Source organism: Mirounga angustirostris, unplaced genomic scaffold (genome assembly GCF_029215605.1).
Source record: "Mirounga angustirostris isolate CCGP_5_RB_7025 unplaced genomic scaffold, mMirAng1.0.hap1 SCAF_4, whole genome shotgun sequence".
In the NCBI taxonomy this organism is placed as follows: Eukaryota; Metazoa; Chordata; class Mammalia; order Carnivora; family Phocidae; genus Mirounga; species Mirounga angustirostris.
The window spans coordinates 135,867,896-135,885,986 of NW_026991712.1; the positions used below are offsets into that span (position 1 = coordinate 135,867,896).

An 18,091-nucleotide genomic window follows, 5' to 3' on the forward strand; every position below is an offset into this window, starting at 1 on the left:
ATGAATAAAATTCATTTATTTAAACAATACTTTTTTAGTGACCACAGTATACTGGGTACTGTTGTGGGTTCTAGGAATGTAGCAATTAACAAGACAAAAGTTCTTGCCCTGAAGATGCTTACATTTTAGTAAAGGAGTGGACAACAGGAACAAAGTGTCAAGTCATAATAAATGCTATGAAGAAAAATAACATGTGAAAATGGATTGATGATTGTCATTTAAAAATATTTCATTCTTGTCTGATCTTTTATGATTTGAAAAGTAAAAGTATCATTTAAAATGTTTTCTTTGGGGGTTTGGGGCGCCTGGCTGGCTCAGTCAGTAGAGCATGCAACTCTTAATCTCAGGGTCATGAGTTCAAGCCCCATGTTAGGTGTGGAGCCTACTTAAAATAAAAATTTAAAAATAATAAAAAGACAAAATGTTTTCTTTGGAAACAGATTTCCTTTTTATAATCTAAAGGAAGATCATCCTTGTTTTATAGAAATCCATAGTACGATCAGAGTACTAGAACAAAGGAATGATAAGGTAGGTTTTTGTGTTTAGGAATTTGCAGAGTATACAAAAGTGAAATCATATTTTTTTCTCCAGGATGCAAACATTTTGATTTTATCTTCTCTTCTTATTAAAAATTATTATGTAATTGTTCAGGCAGGAACACAATATTTTTTCCAGGTTTTATTACTCATGCTTCGTTCTGCCTGTGGAGCTGTACTGTACACTCACTTATGCTTTACTATGTGCCAGGGACTTCCTAACCATAATATACAAATTAATCCATTTAATCTTCATAATAATCTATGAATAGGGTACTATTTAATATCCCCATCTTACAGATAAGGAAACTAAGACCTAGAGAAATCAGTGCAGACTTTGGATTGAACTGCCTGGCTTCAAATTTCAACTCTAGGAGGAATTTTTCCCTCTTAAGCCTCTGTGATTTTATATAAAATGATATTTATAGCAGCCTCTTAAGGGTTGCAAGAAAAAAGTGACATAATGCATGTAAACATTCTAGAACTCTGTTTACACATGATGAGCTCTCAGGTAGCTATTATTATTTATTGTTTATATGTTCAGATTGTTTCCATGTTTCTAAATGAAAGTCTGCTTTTTTACTGTTGGTTAATTTTCCTTCAATCATGGATCCTTTGTATTATGTTTTCTTTTTCTGATATAGGAGCGTTGGCCCACAGCCAAAGAAATCTATTAGCTTTACTAACACAGTAAAAGGAGGTCAAACAAAAGGATATGTTGGTGCAAACCAAAGCAGAATGGCTATGTCAAAAACCTTGACGGTTCTACCTGAGATAAAAACAGAAAAAATGAATATTTCTACCCCAAGGACAGTCATACAGGTAATGTTCTTTAGAATTCTGAGTTTATTTGAAAATGGCACCATAAAGAACTTGACTGAAATGTTAAGGATAGAAAATATACTGCTTTGAAATAACCGACTCACTTCTAATATCGATATATTGATTTTGTTGGTCTTTACCACATAACATATCTTACAGCACAATATTGGCTGTTGGCTCCTATAATTCATTACTAATCATGAGAACATTAGAGTGGAGTGAGGAAAGTCTACTCATGACCTTAAGAACTAGTTGATTATGGTATTAATAATAGCTAACCTAGCTATAATATAGATAGTAAAGCTAACATCCATTCTTCTTTGCAGTGTACCCTAGAAAATATAAGATAAATTGTCACAAAATTAGTTATCTCATTAGAAAACTAAGAATTGAATTTTTAAAACTTTTAATCAAAGTATAATATATATACAGACAAGTATGTAATATATAAATCTGAATGGGCTAGGCAATGATATTTTTAGATATGACACAAAAAAACACAGTCCATTAAAGATAAAATTGGTAAATTGGACTCCATCAAAATGAAAGCTTCTTCTGGTCTCTGAAAAACATTGTTGCTAAAAGAATGAAAAAAGAAGCCATACAGTGGGAAAAATTATTTATAAAGCATATATCTGATAAAGTACTTGTATCCAAAATATATAAACAATTCTCAAAACAATATTAAAACGACCTAATTTTTAAAACGAGCAAAACAGTTTTTAAAGATTTTATTTATTTACTTGAGAGAGAGAATGAGTGCAGAGGGAGAAGCTGACTACCCTGCTGAGCAGAGCCCACCCCCCACCCCCCAACTCAAGGCTCAATCCCAGGACCCTGAGATCATGGCCTGAGCCAAAGGCAGATGCTTAACCAATTGAGCCACCCAGCACCCCATGAACAAAACATTTGAACAAATACTTCAACAAAGTACATATACAGATAGCAAATGAGCACATCAAAAGATGATCGGCATTAGTCATTAGGGAAATGTAAATTGAAACCCTGAGATACTGCTGAACACCTATTAGAATGGCTAAAATTAAAAGACTGATCATACTAAATGTGGGCAAGTATGTGGAAGAACCAGAATTTTCATACACTGCTGGTAGGAATGGAAAATGAAAAACCATTTGGCAGTTTATTCAATGTTAAATATATACCTACTATACCACCCAGCCATTCCACTTCTAGGTATCTACTCAAGAGAAAAGAAAGTATATGTTTATACAAAAACTAGTACACAAATTTTTATAGCATCTTTGTTTATAATAGCCAAAAAATGAAAACAAGCTAATATAATTTTAATAAATGAATACTATATATTTGCATATATATTACATGTACCATTATCTTAGTCAACTCAGGCTGTTAAAACAAAGTACTATTGGCTGGATGACTTATAAACAAATTTATTTCTCACAGTTCTGGGACTGGAAGCCCAAGATAAGAATGCCAACATGGTTGAGTTCTGGTAAGGACCCTCTTCCAGGTTGCAGACTGCTAACTTCTCAATATATCCTCAATGTATTCTCAATGTATCACATGGTGGAAAGACATTTAACTAACTCTCTGGCCTCTTTTCAGAGGGTACTCACTAATCCCATTCATGAGGTCTCCACCTTCATGACCTAATTACTTTTCAAAGGTTCTACCTTCCAATACCATCACATTGGAATTAGGGGTCCAACTTGAATTTTGGGTGTACACAAACATTCCGTCCATAACAATCATATATTACTGTGTATCCATTATATGTATTATGTATATATTATACATACAATACATACATATTATATGGTATTACAACATGTAGAAGGGATAGTGCATCATGACTAACTGAGGATAATGCATGCAAGGTTGTTCCAACATTTAAAAATCAATACTACTTGGCATATTAATAGACTGGGAGGGGAGAATCTATGGGATCATCAGAACAGATAAAGAAAAAGCATTTGAAAAAATTTAATATCCATTCATTTTTTAAAAAAATTTTTTAAACCATTTAGCTAATCTGAAAGAGAAAGGATTTCCTCAGGGCATTCTGAAAAAACTACAGCTAACATCAGACTCAGAGATGAAAGACTGAAAGCTTTTCCCCTCAGATCAGGAACAACACAAAGATGCCCACTTTTGCTACTTCTCAGCATAGTGGGTGTCCAAGCCAGAGCAATTAGTGAAGAAGAAGAAAGAAAAATCGTCCAAAATGGAAAGGAAAAAGTAAATCTCAGTTCACAGATGACATGATCTTATATGTAGAAAACCCCAAAGATGCCACATTTAAGAAAAAAAAAAAAGCAAACAACTTAGAACTAATCAATTCAGCAAAGTTTTAGTATAGAAAATTAACACACAAAAATCAGTTGTGTTGCTATACACTAGCAACAATGTTTTGGATTCTATCCAATCCAAAAAGAAAACAATCCAAAAAGAAAATTAAGAAAAAAGATTTCTATTTACAATAATATCAAAAAGAATAAAATACTTAGGAATAAACTAAGGAAGTGAAAGACGTACACTGATAACTACAAAAATTGCTGAAAGAAATGAAAGAAGACGATAATAAATGGGAAAACATCCCTTGTTTATACATTGGAATATTTCTTAGGATGTCAATTCTACCCAAAACAAGATACAGATTCAAAGCAATCCCTATCAAAATCCCAATGACATTTCTTGTGGAAATAAAAAAATCCATCCTAAAATGGATATGGAATATTAAGAGACCCCAAATAGTCAAAACAATCTTGAAAAAGAACCACAAAGGTGAAGGTCTCACACGTCCTGATTTCAAAACTTACTATGAAGCTGTAGTAATCAATACAGTGCACTACTAGCATAAAGACAGATATATGGACCAATGGAATAGAATAGAGGGCCCAGAAATAACCCCTTACATATAAGTTCAGATGATTTTCAACAAGGATGCCAATTCTATGCAATGAGGAAAGGACAGTCTTTTCAACAAAGGTGTTGGAAAAACTGGATATCTACATGCAAAAGAATGATGTAGGACCCTTATATACAAAAATAACGCCAAATGTATCAAGCCCTTACAGCTAAAACTATAAAACTCTTAGAAGAGGGGTATCTGGGTGGCTCAGTTGGTTAAGTGTCCAACTCTAGGTTTTGGCTCAAGTCATGATCTCAGGGTCCTGGGATAGAGCCCCAAGTCTGGCTCCATGCTTAGCGCAGACTGCTTGTCCCTCTCCCTCCCGTTCTGTTCTTCGAACCCCATCCCTCACGTGTGCTCCTGTGAGTGCTCTCTGTCTCTCTCTCTCAAATAAATAAATGTAGGGCTTTCTTCCCCAAAGCAGAACTTCAGCATTTCTCATCCTGCCCCCAAATGCCTGTTGCTGAGGCTAAGTTCTGGGTGAGTACAGTTGAGAAGTATGGACTCCTTTCTTCTGCCTAATCCCTACTGATGAACTCTACCTTGAGTGTGGCACACTGAGAATACTGAGGTCCTGCCCTGGATCATGAGGAAATGGTTCCAGGTCAGGAGAAGCAAGCTGATAATATCTCAGGTTACTGCTCTGCCCCCACTATGGAGCATTCAACATTTAGAATGAGGTTGTCACTCATAGAGAAGCTTACCATTGTTTCCACTCCCATGGTGCAGAGATTTTATCTAGGGGGAGAAGCAAGCTGTAAAACAAATAGCTCCTAATATCTTCCAAAAGGAACTAACTTCATTTGCAACAGAGCATGGGGAAGTTTGAACCTAAAAGTACACTCAAATACAGTGGAGGTTTTGGTGAAAGGGAATTGAGTTAGATTCATGGATTTTTAAAAAAGATAATTAGTTCAGTGAAGATACACCCTAGACTGTAGGCTAGCTAGTTAACTGGGAACGTGGGAATAAGGCAGCCGGGAGGAGCATTTTGGAGTGAGAATACCAAACATTGACCTCAGAAGTTAGTCTCCGGAAGCAGCCACAATTATTTAGATTAGAGAATCTGTGCCCCAGGGCATTGTTGAAAACTAGAGCGATCAGCTGGTAATTAGGGAAGCTTTAATAGTTGAGTGTAGTCAAGAGTAGTAGAGAGCCCTAACAGTACCATTGTCATCCCAGGATGGCTGTGGGGATACCCAAAGCTGCTTATCCCTGAGAAGCAACATCAGAGGGTTAACATTGTGTGGGAGTTTTGGGAGGGGGCATATTAGTTTTCTACAGCTACATTAGCCAAGTACTACAAACTGTAAGACTTAAAACAGTAGAAGTTCATTGTCTCACAGTTCTGGAGGACAGAAGTCTGAAATCAAGGTGTTAGTGTAGATATGCACCCTCTGAATATGATAAGGAAGGATTTGTTTCGCTTCTAGATCTGGTAGTCCTAGACATTTCTTGGCTTGTAGATCTATCACTGCAATCCTCTGTCTTCACATTGTGTTTTCCCTGTGTATTTTATGATGTCTTACCTCTATCTGTATCTATGTCCACATTTCCCCCTTTTTATAAAGACATCAGTCATACTGGATTAGGGTTCTCACCCTAATGATCTCAACTTAAGTCAGCAAAGACCCTATTTCCACAATCTGAGGTACTGGGGGTTAGGACTTCAACATATCTTCTTTAGGAGAACACAGTTCAACCCATTATGGGGAAGTAGATCTCACAAAAGTAATCTAGGTAATCACTAAACAAACAAGCAAATAGAAATTACAAGTTTTAGAAAGAAGGAAGATATCCATACCTAGGGTTGCTACAATATGTTAGCAAACTCTCCAGTTTCAAACAAAACATAGGGCATACAAAGAAATAGAAAAATATGACCCATACTCAAGAAAAAAGACAGGCAATAGAAACTGTGGGAAGAAACCGATGTCAGATTTAACAAAAAGAGATTTAAAAGAAATCATTATAAATATCTTCGTAGAACTAAAGAGACCATGATTAAAGAAGTAAAAAAAGGTATGATGACTGTCATATCCAATTCAGAAAATATCAGTAAAGAGGCTCAACATCACTGATCATCAGGGAAATACAAATCAAAGCTACAATGGTATCACCTCACACCTGTCAGAATGGCTAAAATTAACAACATAAGGAACAACTATTGTTGGCAAGGATGTGGAGAAAGGGGAGTTCTCTTGTTGGAAATGCAAATTGGAGCAGCAACTCTGGAAAACAGTATAGAGCTTCCTCAAAAAGTTAAAAACAGAGCTACCCTACAATCCAGCAATTGCACTATTAGGTATTTACCCAAAGAATATAAGAATACTAATTTGAAGGAATACATGAACCCCGATGTTTATAGCAGCATTATCTATAATAGCTAAATTATGGAGACAGCCTAAGTATCCATCGACAGATGAATGGATAAAGAAGATGTGGTATATATATATAATGGAATATTACTCAGCCATAAGGGGAGTGAAATCTAGCCATTTGCAACAACATGGATAGAGCTACAGAGTATTATGCTAAGTGAAATAAGTCAGTCAGTGAAAGACAAATGCCATATGATTTCACTCATATGTGGAATTTAAACAAATGGATAAAGGGGGGAAAAAAGAGAGCGGCAACCCAAGAAACAGACTCTGAACTATAGAGAACAAACTGATGATTACCAGAAGGGAGGTTGGTGGAGGGATGGGTTAAATAGGTGATGGGGATTAAGTAGTGTACTTGTAATGAGCACCAGGTGTTGCACTGAAGTGTTGAATCACTATATTGTTCACGTGAAGCTAATATTACAATGTATGTTGGAATTTAAATAAAAACTTGAAAAAATACTTTATTGTATATTTGAAAGTTCCTAAGAAAATTGATTTTAAAAGTTCTATCATGGGGCATCTGGGTGGCACAGTTGCTTGGGCATCCGACTCTTGATTTTGGCTCAGGTCATGGTCAGGGTCCTGGGATCAGGCCCACATCAGGCTCCCCACTCAGCGTGGAGTCTGCTTAGGATTCTCTTCTCCCTCTGCCTCTCCCCTCATGCTCTCTCTCTCTAAAATAAACAAATAAAATGTTAAAAAAAAAAGTTCTCATCATAACAAAATATAATTTTGTAACTATGTGAGGTGATGGATTTTAATTTATTTTTTTAAGGGGCGCCTGGGTGGATCAGTCGTTAGGTGTCTGCCTTCGGCTTGGGTCGTAATCCCGGGGTCCTGGGATTGAGCCCTGCATCGGGCTCCCTGATCTGCGGGAAGCCTGCTTCTCCCTCTCCTACTCCCCCTGCTTGTGTTCCCTCTCTCGCTGTCTCTCTCTGTCAAATAAATAAATAAAATCTTTAAAAAAATTTATTTTTTTAAAGTTATTTTAGAGAAAGAGAGAGCAAGTGAGTGGAGGGAGAGGGAGAAAATCCCCAAGCAGACTTCCTGCTGGGCACAGAGCCCCATATGGGGCTTGATCTCATAACCCAAGAGATCATGACATGAGCCAAAACCAAGAGTCGGATGCTTAACTGACTGAGCCACCCAGGTGCCCCTGAGGTGATGGATTTTAAATAAACTTATTATTGTAATCATTCTGTAATATATACATATATCAAATCATTATGTAGTACACCTAAAGTGGATACAATCTTATGTGTCAGTTATAGCTCAATTAAAATTAATTAAATAAAATGCAGTTTCTGGGTTATACCAAAAAAATTATAAAAAAGAACCAAATGGAAATTCTGGAGTTGAAAAGCACAGTAATCAAAACTTTAAACATTCACTAGAGGAACTAAATAATAGATTTTAACTGACAGAAGGAAGAATTAGCCAACTTGAGGATAGATCTATAGAGATTATACAAGCCAAAAACGGAGTGAAAAAAAAGAATGAAGAAAAATGAATGGAGCCTCAGAAAGGGTGATACTAACCCAAAGCAACAGAATACAGATTCTTCTCAAGTACACATGGAACATTTTCCAGGATAGCTCATATGTTAGGCCACAAAATGAGTCTTAATTAATTAATTGAAGAGAATTTAAATCATATCATGCATCTTTTCCAGCCACAATGTTAGGAACCTAGACATTAATTACACAAAGAAAACTGGAAAGTTCAAAAATATGTGGAGATTAAGCAATATGCTACTGAATAACTAATGTGTCAAGAAATCAAAAGAGAAATCAAAAAATATCTTGAGACAGATGAAAATGGAAATATAGCAAAATTTGTGGGATGCAGCAAAAGCAGTTCTAAAAGGGAAGGTCATAGAGATAAATACCTACTTCAGGAAACAAAAAGAGTCTCAAACAACTTAATTTTATGCTTCAAATGACTAGAAAAAGAACAAATGAAGCCCAGAGTTAGTAGGAGGAAAGAAAGAAAAGATTAGAGCAGAAACAAATGAAATAGGGACTGAAAAGATAATAAGGAAGATCAATGAAACTAAAAGCTGGTTTTTTGAAAAGATAAACAAAATTGACAAATCTTTAACTATATTCAAGAAAAAAAGAGAGGGGATTCAAATAAACAAAATTAGGTTCAAATAAATAAAATCAGAAACAAAAGAGATGTTACAACTGATACCACAGAAATAACAAAGGATCATAAGAGAATATTATGAACAAATATATGCCAACAAATTGGACAACCTAGAAGAAATGTACAAATCATTAGAAATGAACAACTATCAAGACTGAATTTGATGAAACAGAAAATCTGAACTGTCCAATTACTATTAAAGAGATTGAGTCAGTAATCAAAAACCTCCCAACAAACAAAATTCTAGAACCAGTTTCAGTGGTGAATTATACCAAACATTCAAAGAAGAATTAATATCAATTCTTCTCAAACTTTTCCAATAAAGGAAGAGGGGGAAGCTCTTCCAAATTCATTTTATGAGGCCTGCACTACCCGATACAAAAACCATACAAGGACACCACAAGGAAAGAAAATTATACACCAATATCTATGATGAACATAGATAGAAAACCCTAAACAAAATATTGGTAAACCAAATTCAACAATATATTAAAAGGATTATAGATCATGATCAAATAGGATTTATTCCAGGGATTGCAAGGATGGTTTAGTACTCACAAATCAATCAATGTGATACACCACATTAACAAAATGAAGGATAAAAATCATATGATCATCTCAATAGATGCAGAAAAAGCATTTGACAAAATTCAACATCCATTTATGACAAAAACTCTACAAAGCAGGTATAGAGAGAATGTACCTCAACATAATTAGGCCATATATGTACTCAATGGTGAAAAGATGAAACCTTGTCCTCTACGATCAAGATAAAGACAAGGATACCCACTCTTGCCCCTTTTATTCAACATAGTATTGGAGGTCCTAGATAGAGTAATAAATCAAGGAAAAGAGATGAAAGGTATCCAAGTTGGAAAGGAAGAAGTGAAACTGTCACTATTTGTAGATGACATGATATTATATATAGAAAGTCCTAAAGAGGCCACCAAAAAACTATCAGAATAATAAATAAATTCAGTAAATTTGCTGGATACAAAATTAATATACAGAAATCTGTTGCATTTCTATACATTAATATCCAGTGCTCAGAAAGAGAAATTTAAAAAATGATCCCATTTACAATTGCATCTAAATAAATAAAATACCTAGAAATAAATTTAACAAAGGAGGTAAAAGATCTGTATATTGAACATTACAAGATATTAATGAAAGAAATTGAAGATACAAATACATAAAAAGATATTCCATGCTTATTGATTGGAACAGTCAATATTGTTAAAATGTCCACACTAGCCAAAGCAATGTACAGAGTCAGGCAAACCCTATCAAAACTTCAATGGCATTTTTCACAGAATAGAATAATCTTAAAATTTGTATGGACCAGCAAAAGACCCTGAGCTAATAGCTAAAGCAATCTTAGAAAAGAATAAAGCTGGAGACATCACCCTCTCTAATTTCAAATTGTATTACAGAGCTGTAGTAATTAAAACAGTATGGTATTTGTACATAAACACATACATCAAAAATAGAAACAAAGATCAATGGAACTGAATAGAGAGCCCAGAAATAAACCTTCACATATATGGTCAGTTAATTTACAATTAAAGAGCAGCATACACACTGGGGAAAAACAGTATCTTCAATAAGTAGAGTTAGGAAAACTGGACAGCCACATGCAAAAGAATAAAGCTGAACCACTATCTTACACCATACACAAAAATTAACTCAAAATGGATTAAAAACTTGAATGTAAGAGCTGTATTTCTGTATGTTAAATTTCATAATTGGAAAGATTAAGAATTAGGCAAAAACAGCAATATGTGAAAATTGGGAAATGTTTACTAATAAAATGTTGAATGAATAATAGTGGGTTTTTTTAAAGCTTATACATAAAAAATTAAACATACAAAAATATTAACAATCTGGATGAATTATCTTTCTACCTTTCTGAATTTCCCTGAAATTAATATGTATTACTTGCATATAGGTAAAAACATGAATAAGACGTTTTTAAAAAGTATGCCTAGTTAAGAAATTTTTTAAGCATAAAATCTTTCATTCAATTTTTCATGTTTATTCCATCCTAGAAACATTGTATTTCCTTTTTCCTACTACTTTTATTTCTATTTTCTAGGACCCTATTTTTCAGAAACCCCATTTTTTTTAACATTTCATTTTAAATAACCATTTTCCACAGGTAATTAATGCACTTGGAGTTGATGTTACTCCCCGACCTCTTTACCATCAAGACACACATATGGGTGCAGCAAAGCCAAATAAATTATTGACATCACAAGAAGGATCATATGCATCAGAATATATATCTTCCTATAGCCTGTATCAGAATACAATAAATCCTAGTATGTTAGGGCAGTTTACAAGGTAGAGTATACTATTCTATTGTTCTTTTTTATATCATATGTACTGTCTTTTTGTTTAAGTTGCATATATATAACTTAGATGTCAGTTGTCTTCAGACTCCCAACTCCACTCTACATTAGTGTACTAGCCATCTCTATGTTCCCCTCATGTTTTACTTAGATGTAGAGCTTTACATGACTTAAGAGTTCCCTGACACACCAAAACATTTCTGAGAAAAATATGTAGATTTTACTCAAGATTTCCTGAGGAACCAAAAGGTGAGGCTAGTATCACATACTCACAGACACATTTCTTCAGTTTCTTTTATGTTGCAGTTTATGGGAAGAAGTAGCTTTCCTTCTCTGTGACTACCCCCCGCCCCGACTCCATTCTTCCATGAAAATCCCTGTTCTCCTAGGGTTTTGATTTCTCTTCTGTTTCATAATTTTTTTGTAAATGAAATGTTATGCATGTATTATGTAGACACTTACATTACTGAAATTTTATTAATGCTTACAGTGGAGAAGTTCAGAGTCTTTGCAATAATAAAACAGGATGTCCTAAAATAATCTAAAGATTATGGGGAAATATTTGAGTGTGTAATTTTCAATCTGACAAATTAAAATTTCCAGATGTTAACTAAGCACAAAATTTTAAGAGAAAATATGCTGTTCGAGAGTCTGCCTCCAAATTTGCATAGAATAGTCATAGGAGTGCTCTATAAAACAAAGAATATTCCACTAAACTGAATCTATCCTTTTGGAGGACAGTTGGACTTATAAATAGAAAAGGCAAAAAGGTATATAATATCATAAAGTAATATTAAGTTCATATGTTTAAAGAAATTATTTTTGTATTCTTCAATTTATTGATTTCCCAACCAGTATATAGATTTTCTTTTAATTAAATCTTGAGAGGACCTTTATAAAATTGAATAAATCACATTTAAGATGGGATTTGAATGATGAGCAGAAAACGGGTGAAAAATGAAAGGAAGTTCCAGGCCGAAGCTCTAATAAAATAAGAGAGAACTGCAAGATTGAGGAAAAATGGGGAAGGGGAAGAGTGATAATGAAGATGGAGAGACTGGATAGGTAGACTGTGTTTTAGCTTTTTATGCTAAATATATTGTGAATCCATCGAAGGACTTTAGACATAGGTTTGACATGTTTTATCTCTAAGATATATTTATAATGACTTTTTACTTAAGGAACACTACAAAACAACTCTGTTTAAAGAAGTTTCTTTTTATCAATTTTTTACATGATTATATATTTGATTTCTCAATATGATAATGTTTTTATTTATATATTTCATTACCCATAAGAACATCTAAATAAATGAATAATGTTGTTTTTCATTATTAAAGGTCAGTTTTAGGAAGCAGTACAGTTTCTAAATCAAGTGTATCTACTACTGAATCAATAGCAGAAGACCTAGAAGAACCATCCTATAAACGGGAAAAACTGAGTAGTTTTACAGGTAATGAAAATAATATAATTTATTTCAGTAACAGCCCATTATTTCCTCAGCAACTGAGCTTATTATTTGTCAGGTACTTGAGATAAAAGAACTATGGTAATGATTCTCAAATGCTGGCCTGAGGAGTAGCTACTGAGAACTACCAGGGTAGCATTAAAGTTCCCAAGGTGAGTCTCTTGCACCACCAGCCTCAGGAGAGACAGACCCTGTTTTAGAAGTCCTCTGCTTTTAACGCAGGAGGCAAGTCCTTCTGATACATTGTGATCAGTTCCCTAATAAGACATATGTAGAATGTTATCGGAGCACTTTGAAAGTGAAGATTAATATCTTTGAGGTGGAAAAAAAAAAAGAATTCATAGAGAACATTATAGACTTTTGAATTGGGTTCTTAAAGATGATTAGTAATTTGTCAGGAGAACAAGTAAGAGTGGCTCCTTCCAGGCAGAGCATAAAACATGAGGTAAAGGATTATGAAAATAAAGATAAAAGAATGATAAAATAATGGATGATCAAAAGTGCTGGAAGAAATGGGTACCTACCTGAGGAACATTCACCTTGAAGTGCAGTAAGGGTGCCTCTTCCTCTGAGATGATAATGAAGGATTGATGAAAGTATTCATAAGTTTGGAAAAGTGCTTGATAGCGTCTTTGGTGTTAAGATATGTAACAGGAATGCTCTGACCACAAGAGAATACCCAACTACCATTAGCTTAAACAATCAACTATTTTGGATTTGATTTTGTGGCTTGACTGTCAGACTCTGGATTGGCAGCTCTGCTATTCTCTTTCCTGAAAACTTTTCTTCTTACTTCTTGCTTCTTGCTGTTTGCTCCATGGTCTCAAAATATCTGCCCCAGCTGTGGGTATTATATCCATGTTAAAGGCAGAAAGAGAGAGAAAGGCATTAGCTTCAGTCATATCACCCTTATTTATCAGGAAAGTAAAAGTTTCCCCAGGAGCCTTCTTCTTTCCTATGTATTTCTGCTGTTATCTCATTGGCCAGAACTCTGTCACATGGTCAACTCTAGCTTCAGGAGAGGCTAAGAAAGCTAAACACTTGATTTTCTTAATGGAAAGAGCAAGGGAAGGGAAAAAGCCTTAGCAATGAAAACTTAGGCAATCAGCAGTGTCTGGGGCAGCAGGGAGGATCATCCTATCAGAGGGAGACGGGAGGATTGGATTACTATCATAATCTCCCCCCCTGCATCAGAGGGATTGAATACATCCCACAACACGGTCTGTTCTTTGACCACATAAAGCCACCTGCAATGTATGACCCATCACGATATTTTGGTAAAATGAAAATTAAAAATAGCAATTAGTCAATGATTTTTATTAAGTCATCTATTTTAGACTTACGAGTTGTGAGGGCAACACCTGAGAAAATTGTAACAAAAGAAGACCTACAAAAGATGATAGAGATAACACTCACAGAGACGGAAACACTGAGATTTTTTAACCTACCAACAGTCATGGTTTCTGTGGAATCTGAAGAAGCTGAGAAGGTCATGTATGTATGGCTCAATTGTCTATTTGCTTCTGTAATTTAAGTGCTAAGTCAGAGGTTCTTATCCTTGTTTCTGTTTTTAGGGATTCCTGGATAAATAGTGGTGGCATATGTGTTTGGTGAAATTATGTGTAAAGTTATATGTGTGCCCTATGAAATGATATGTAAAGTATTTATGTTGTATGTACTTTTTTCCTAGAGGAAGTACCCATAGCTTTACCTTACTCTTTAAAAAGTAGGCAAACTACTAAGTCAAATAATAAAAGAAATAAAGGAAGCTTCCAAGTCTCAATATAGATTTTAATGATTATTTTCTTTTATGCGTATATAAATTATTTCCAGTTTAAAAACAAAGGACTGACATTTTTATATTAAAAACTTAAGAAGAAAAATATGTAATGGGAAAATAACTGAGTTTACTATATTAGAGCAGATTTTCCATCTGTCCTTATTAATTAATTTAAATAGATCATTAATTTTTGCCTTGTGTATTTTGAAGCTTTGTTGTTAAACCCATACACATTAAGGATTGTTATGCCTTTTTGGGAGAATTGACCCCTTTATCATTATGTAATGTCCCTCTTTATCTCTGATCATTTGCCTTGCTCTGAAGTCTACTCTGTCTGAAATTAATTTAGCTACTATAGAGTATTGATAGTTATTCGGATTATTTAGATTCAAATATAATTTGAATATGACTCATAGTACTAAAAAATTCATCATTAAAATATTTTTAGGGCATTATTCTTATCCAGATATTAACCTAGAATTGTTTTGGACTATAGAATATAGTACAAATAGATCCTGAATAACATACTTTGAAACCCATAAGACATAAAGGGAAGCTCTTAACACCAAAAAAAGGAAAGGAAAGAATAACAAATGGATAAATAAATGATCTGAAATCAGAGAGGGAGAGATGCTAGAAGCAAATGTTAAAATTAGCACATGGATCTATTGTTCGTTAAGTCTTGGGTCCCCCACAAATTGAGAGGACGGAAAGAGATATTTTTGTATTAATCAAAGACCCTTAAAAGGATTTCAGTTATCTCAAGTGATCCCAGGTCTCATAGCTACTATCATAAGCCAACATGAATTTTCTCTGGAGGAAATCATATCCCATTTAGGCTCTTAAGATTGCCTCAGATTGAGTTTGGTAAAAATACACCAAACCAATAAAGAAGCCATTATGAATGAGAATTAAAAGAAATAACAAACCCTATATCTACATCATGAGGACTGTGGATAATGAGATTTTAGTAGGGCTATATTATGAGATATAGAATATAAAATATATGTGAAATATTTAAATAAAAGATAAAGCTAACACCTCACTAACATTAAGAAACTATCAAAATGATGACTCATATTTGCAAAAACATCTAAAAAGAACTGTAAAATAAAGTATGCTTATATAACTGTTGAAACTAAAAAGTAAATGTTAAATTTAAACAAGGCGTAATTGAACAGAGATTTAATAAGTTGAAACAAAGATCTGGATAAATTATACAAAATAAACCTTGGAGATAAAAATGTGATATAAAGTATGAAAGATAAGTTAAAAAAAGACATCAACAATAGAATAAAGGTCCAACATGCATCTGGTTAGTTTCAAAAAGTCAAAATAGGAAGAATGAAGGAGAGGAACTGTTCAAAAAGAGGGGGTAAGGACTTTCCGAAGCTCTTAAAAGACACCATGTCACAGAAACAGGAATAAATTTTTAAAAATATCCAAAAAAAGAAGTTGTGCGTTGTACTGATACTCCAGGATATCAAATGTTTAAAGATTTTAAAAACAGAAGAAAGGGCGCCTGGGTGGCTCAGTTGGTTAAGCGACTGCCTTTGGCTCAGGTCATGATCCTGGAGTCCCTGGATCGAGTCCCGCATCGGGCTCCCTGCTCGGCAGGGAGTCTGCTTCTCCCTCTGACCCTCCCCCCTCTCATGTGCTCTCTCTCATTCTCTCTCTCTCAAATAAATAAATAAAATCTTTAAAAATAAATAAATAAATAAATAAATAAATAAATAAATAAATAAATAAAAAAAACAGAAGAAAAAAAGAAAGAAAAAAACATATCATCCACAGAGAAACAATTAAACCAATAGCATTATTAGGGACAAAGAAGTTTACTTCATAATGACAGGAAGGTAAAAATAATTCTAATCTTGAATACCCCTAATAAAATAGCCTGAACATATATGAGGCAAAAATTTAAAACTTGTTAAGTATCCTATTAAAGTAGATTTAAACATGCCTCTCTTAATTACGGTGTGTCAACCAGATAAAAAATTCACATAGATACAGAAAATTTGAACCAAAAACATTTAATGATCACAACTCTTCATTCAACAATTAGAGAACATACACTCTTTTCAAGCACATATGGAACATTTATAAAAATCATCCATGCACAAGACCATGAAGCAAGGTTTCAAAAATTTCAAAGAAATAGTACCATACAAACTAAATTTTCTGGCCACAAATGGAATTAAGTTAAAAATTAATAACATAAATCTCAATGAAAACATAAATAATATTCATACACACATTTGGAAGTTAAAAAGCACATTTTCTAAGTTCCTCATGAATCAAAGAAGAAATCATAATAGAAATTTAAGAAATACTCAGAATTAAATAATTATGAAAATAATACCTACAGGATGACACAAAGGTGGTACCTTAAGGGAAATGTATAGTTTTCAGTGTTTATAGCAAAGTTCATAAAACCTATCTGGAGAGAGTGCTAGCATATTGTTGATGGGCACTGAAAGTAGTAGGGATGCTGGGAGGTACAGTAAATAGAGTCCTTCGGAGGTAATTCAGTGCAGTCTTTCCCTAAAGAGTTTTTTTGAACTCTCACTTAACGTTTGGTGCAATCCACATTAAAGAAGGTAACTTTAAAGAGAAAACATAATATAAAGAGGTAATATCTGTGGTAATAATTTTTATTAATGAGTTGAATATACTTTTTTTTATAGTCGGAGAAACAAGAATTATGAGACCCTTTGTAGAAATAGATTAGGCAATGACTTATATGTTGAAAGGATGATGCAGACTATTAATGGAGCTCCAAAGAACAAAGAGGTTCAATGTGACAAAATCGTAAAGGAAGACAAAGGTAATTTATATTTTATTCTGCTTGATAAATGACCATATTTTAATATACATTCTTTGAGTCTGTCAATTAACAAATGAATGTTGAAACATATAAAGCAAAGATAGAAATACTTTGGCCAAATCACAATAGTAGCTAGGTACTGTAATCTACAGCTTTTAGAATTTGACAAATAACGAGTAATAAATATACATATAAAAGATTTAGATAACATAATTATCAATTTTGATTTTTATAAAAACTCTATCATAGAATTTTATACTCTTCGAATGTTTATGAAACATTTAGAGAAACTGTCTGCTTACTATTTCACAAAGAGTATCAACCGCAACTAATTACATTTAAAATGTGCCAGATACTATTCAAGGCCTTTCACATATATTAACTGGTTTAATCCTCACAACAACCCTACGAGGTAGGTGCTATTGTTACTCTCCATTTTGGAGGAAGAAACAAGCAAAGAGAAGTTAGCCAACTTGCTAAGGTCACTCAGCTAGTATGGCACACAGTAATACCCTCAGACAGTCTGGTTCTAGAGCTTGTATCCTTTACTACACTTATTGTCTTTCAATGTTTAACAACCCTGCATGGCCAACAATCTGCGAAGTAGGGCCAAAAAGGTAATTAGAAGAAAGTTTTTAATTTTAATGACCTTTGTTGTTCAGCAAAACTATAAGCTAGTTCTTTTGAAAGATTAAAATAGACAAACTTCTAAGCAAGTACTAAATCAAGAAAAGGGCAACTTATAATTAGTAGGAAAGCTTTATGGCATCTTTACTCACTCTTGCCATACTCCCCTTCCCAACGTGGTGATGATCTTTAAAGACAGTAGTCTGCCTTCCCAGTTTGAGACCCTGGCCTCTGGTTCCAGAGGGGGCAGAG

General features: G+C 34.0%; 1 protein-coding gene across 2 annotated transcripts in view; it reads left to right on the forward strand.

Moving 5' to 3' along the window:
- Nucleotides 1-18,091, forward strand: part of DNAI4 (dynein axonemal intermediate chain 4) — an 89,366-nt gene that overhangs the window by 11,118 nt on the left and 60,157 nt on the right. For both annotated transcript variants that reach the window (XM_045897453.3, XM_045897454.3), the window contains exons 2-6: nt 1,181-1,358; nt 10,945-11,129; nt 12,478-12,590; nt 13,943-14,099; nt 17,073-17,212. In XM_045897453.3, coding sequence (XP_045753409.1) covers nt 1,181-1,358; nt 10,945-11,129; nt 12,478-12,590; nt 13,943-14,099; nt 17,073-17,212 — 773 coding nt within the window. The remainder of the gene's footprint in view (nt 1-1,180; nt 1,359-10,944; nt 11,130-12,477; nt 12,591-13,942; nt 14,100-17,072; nt 17,213-18,091) is intronic.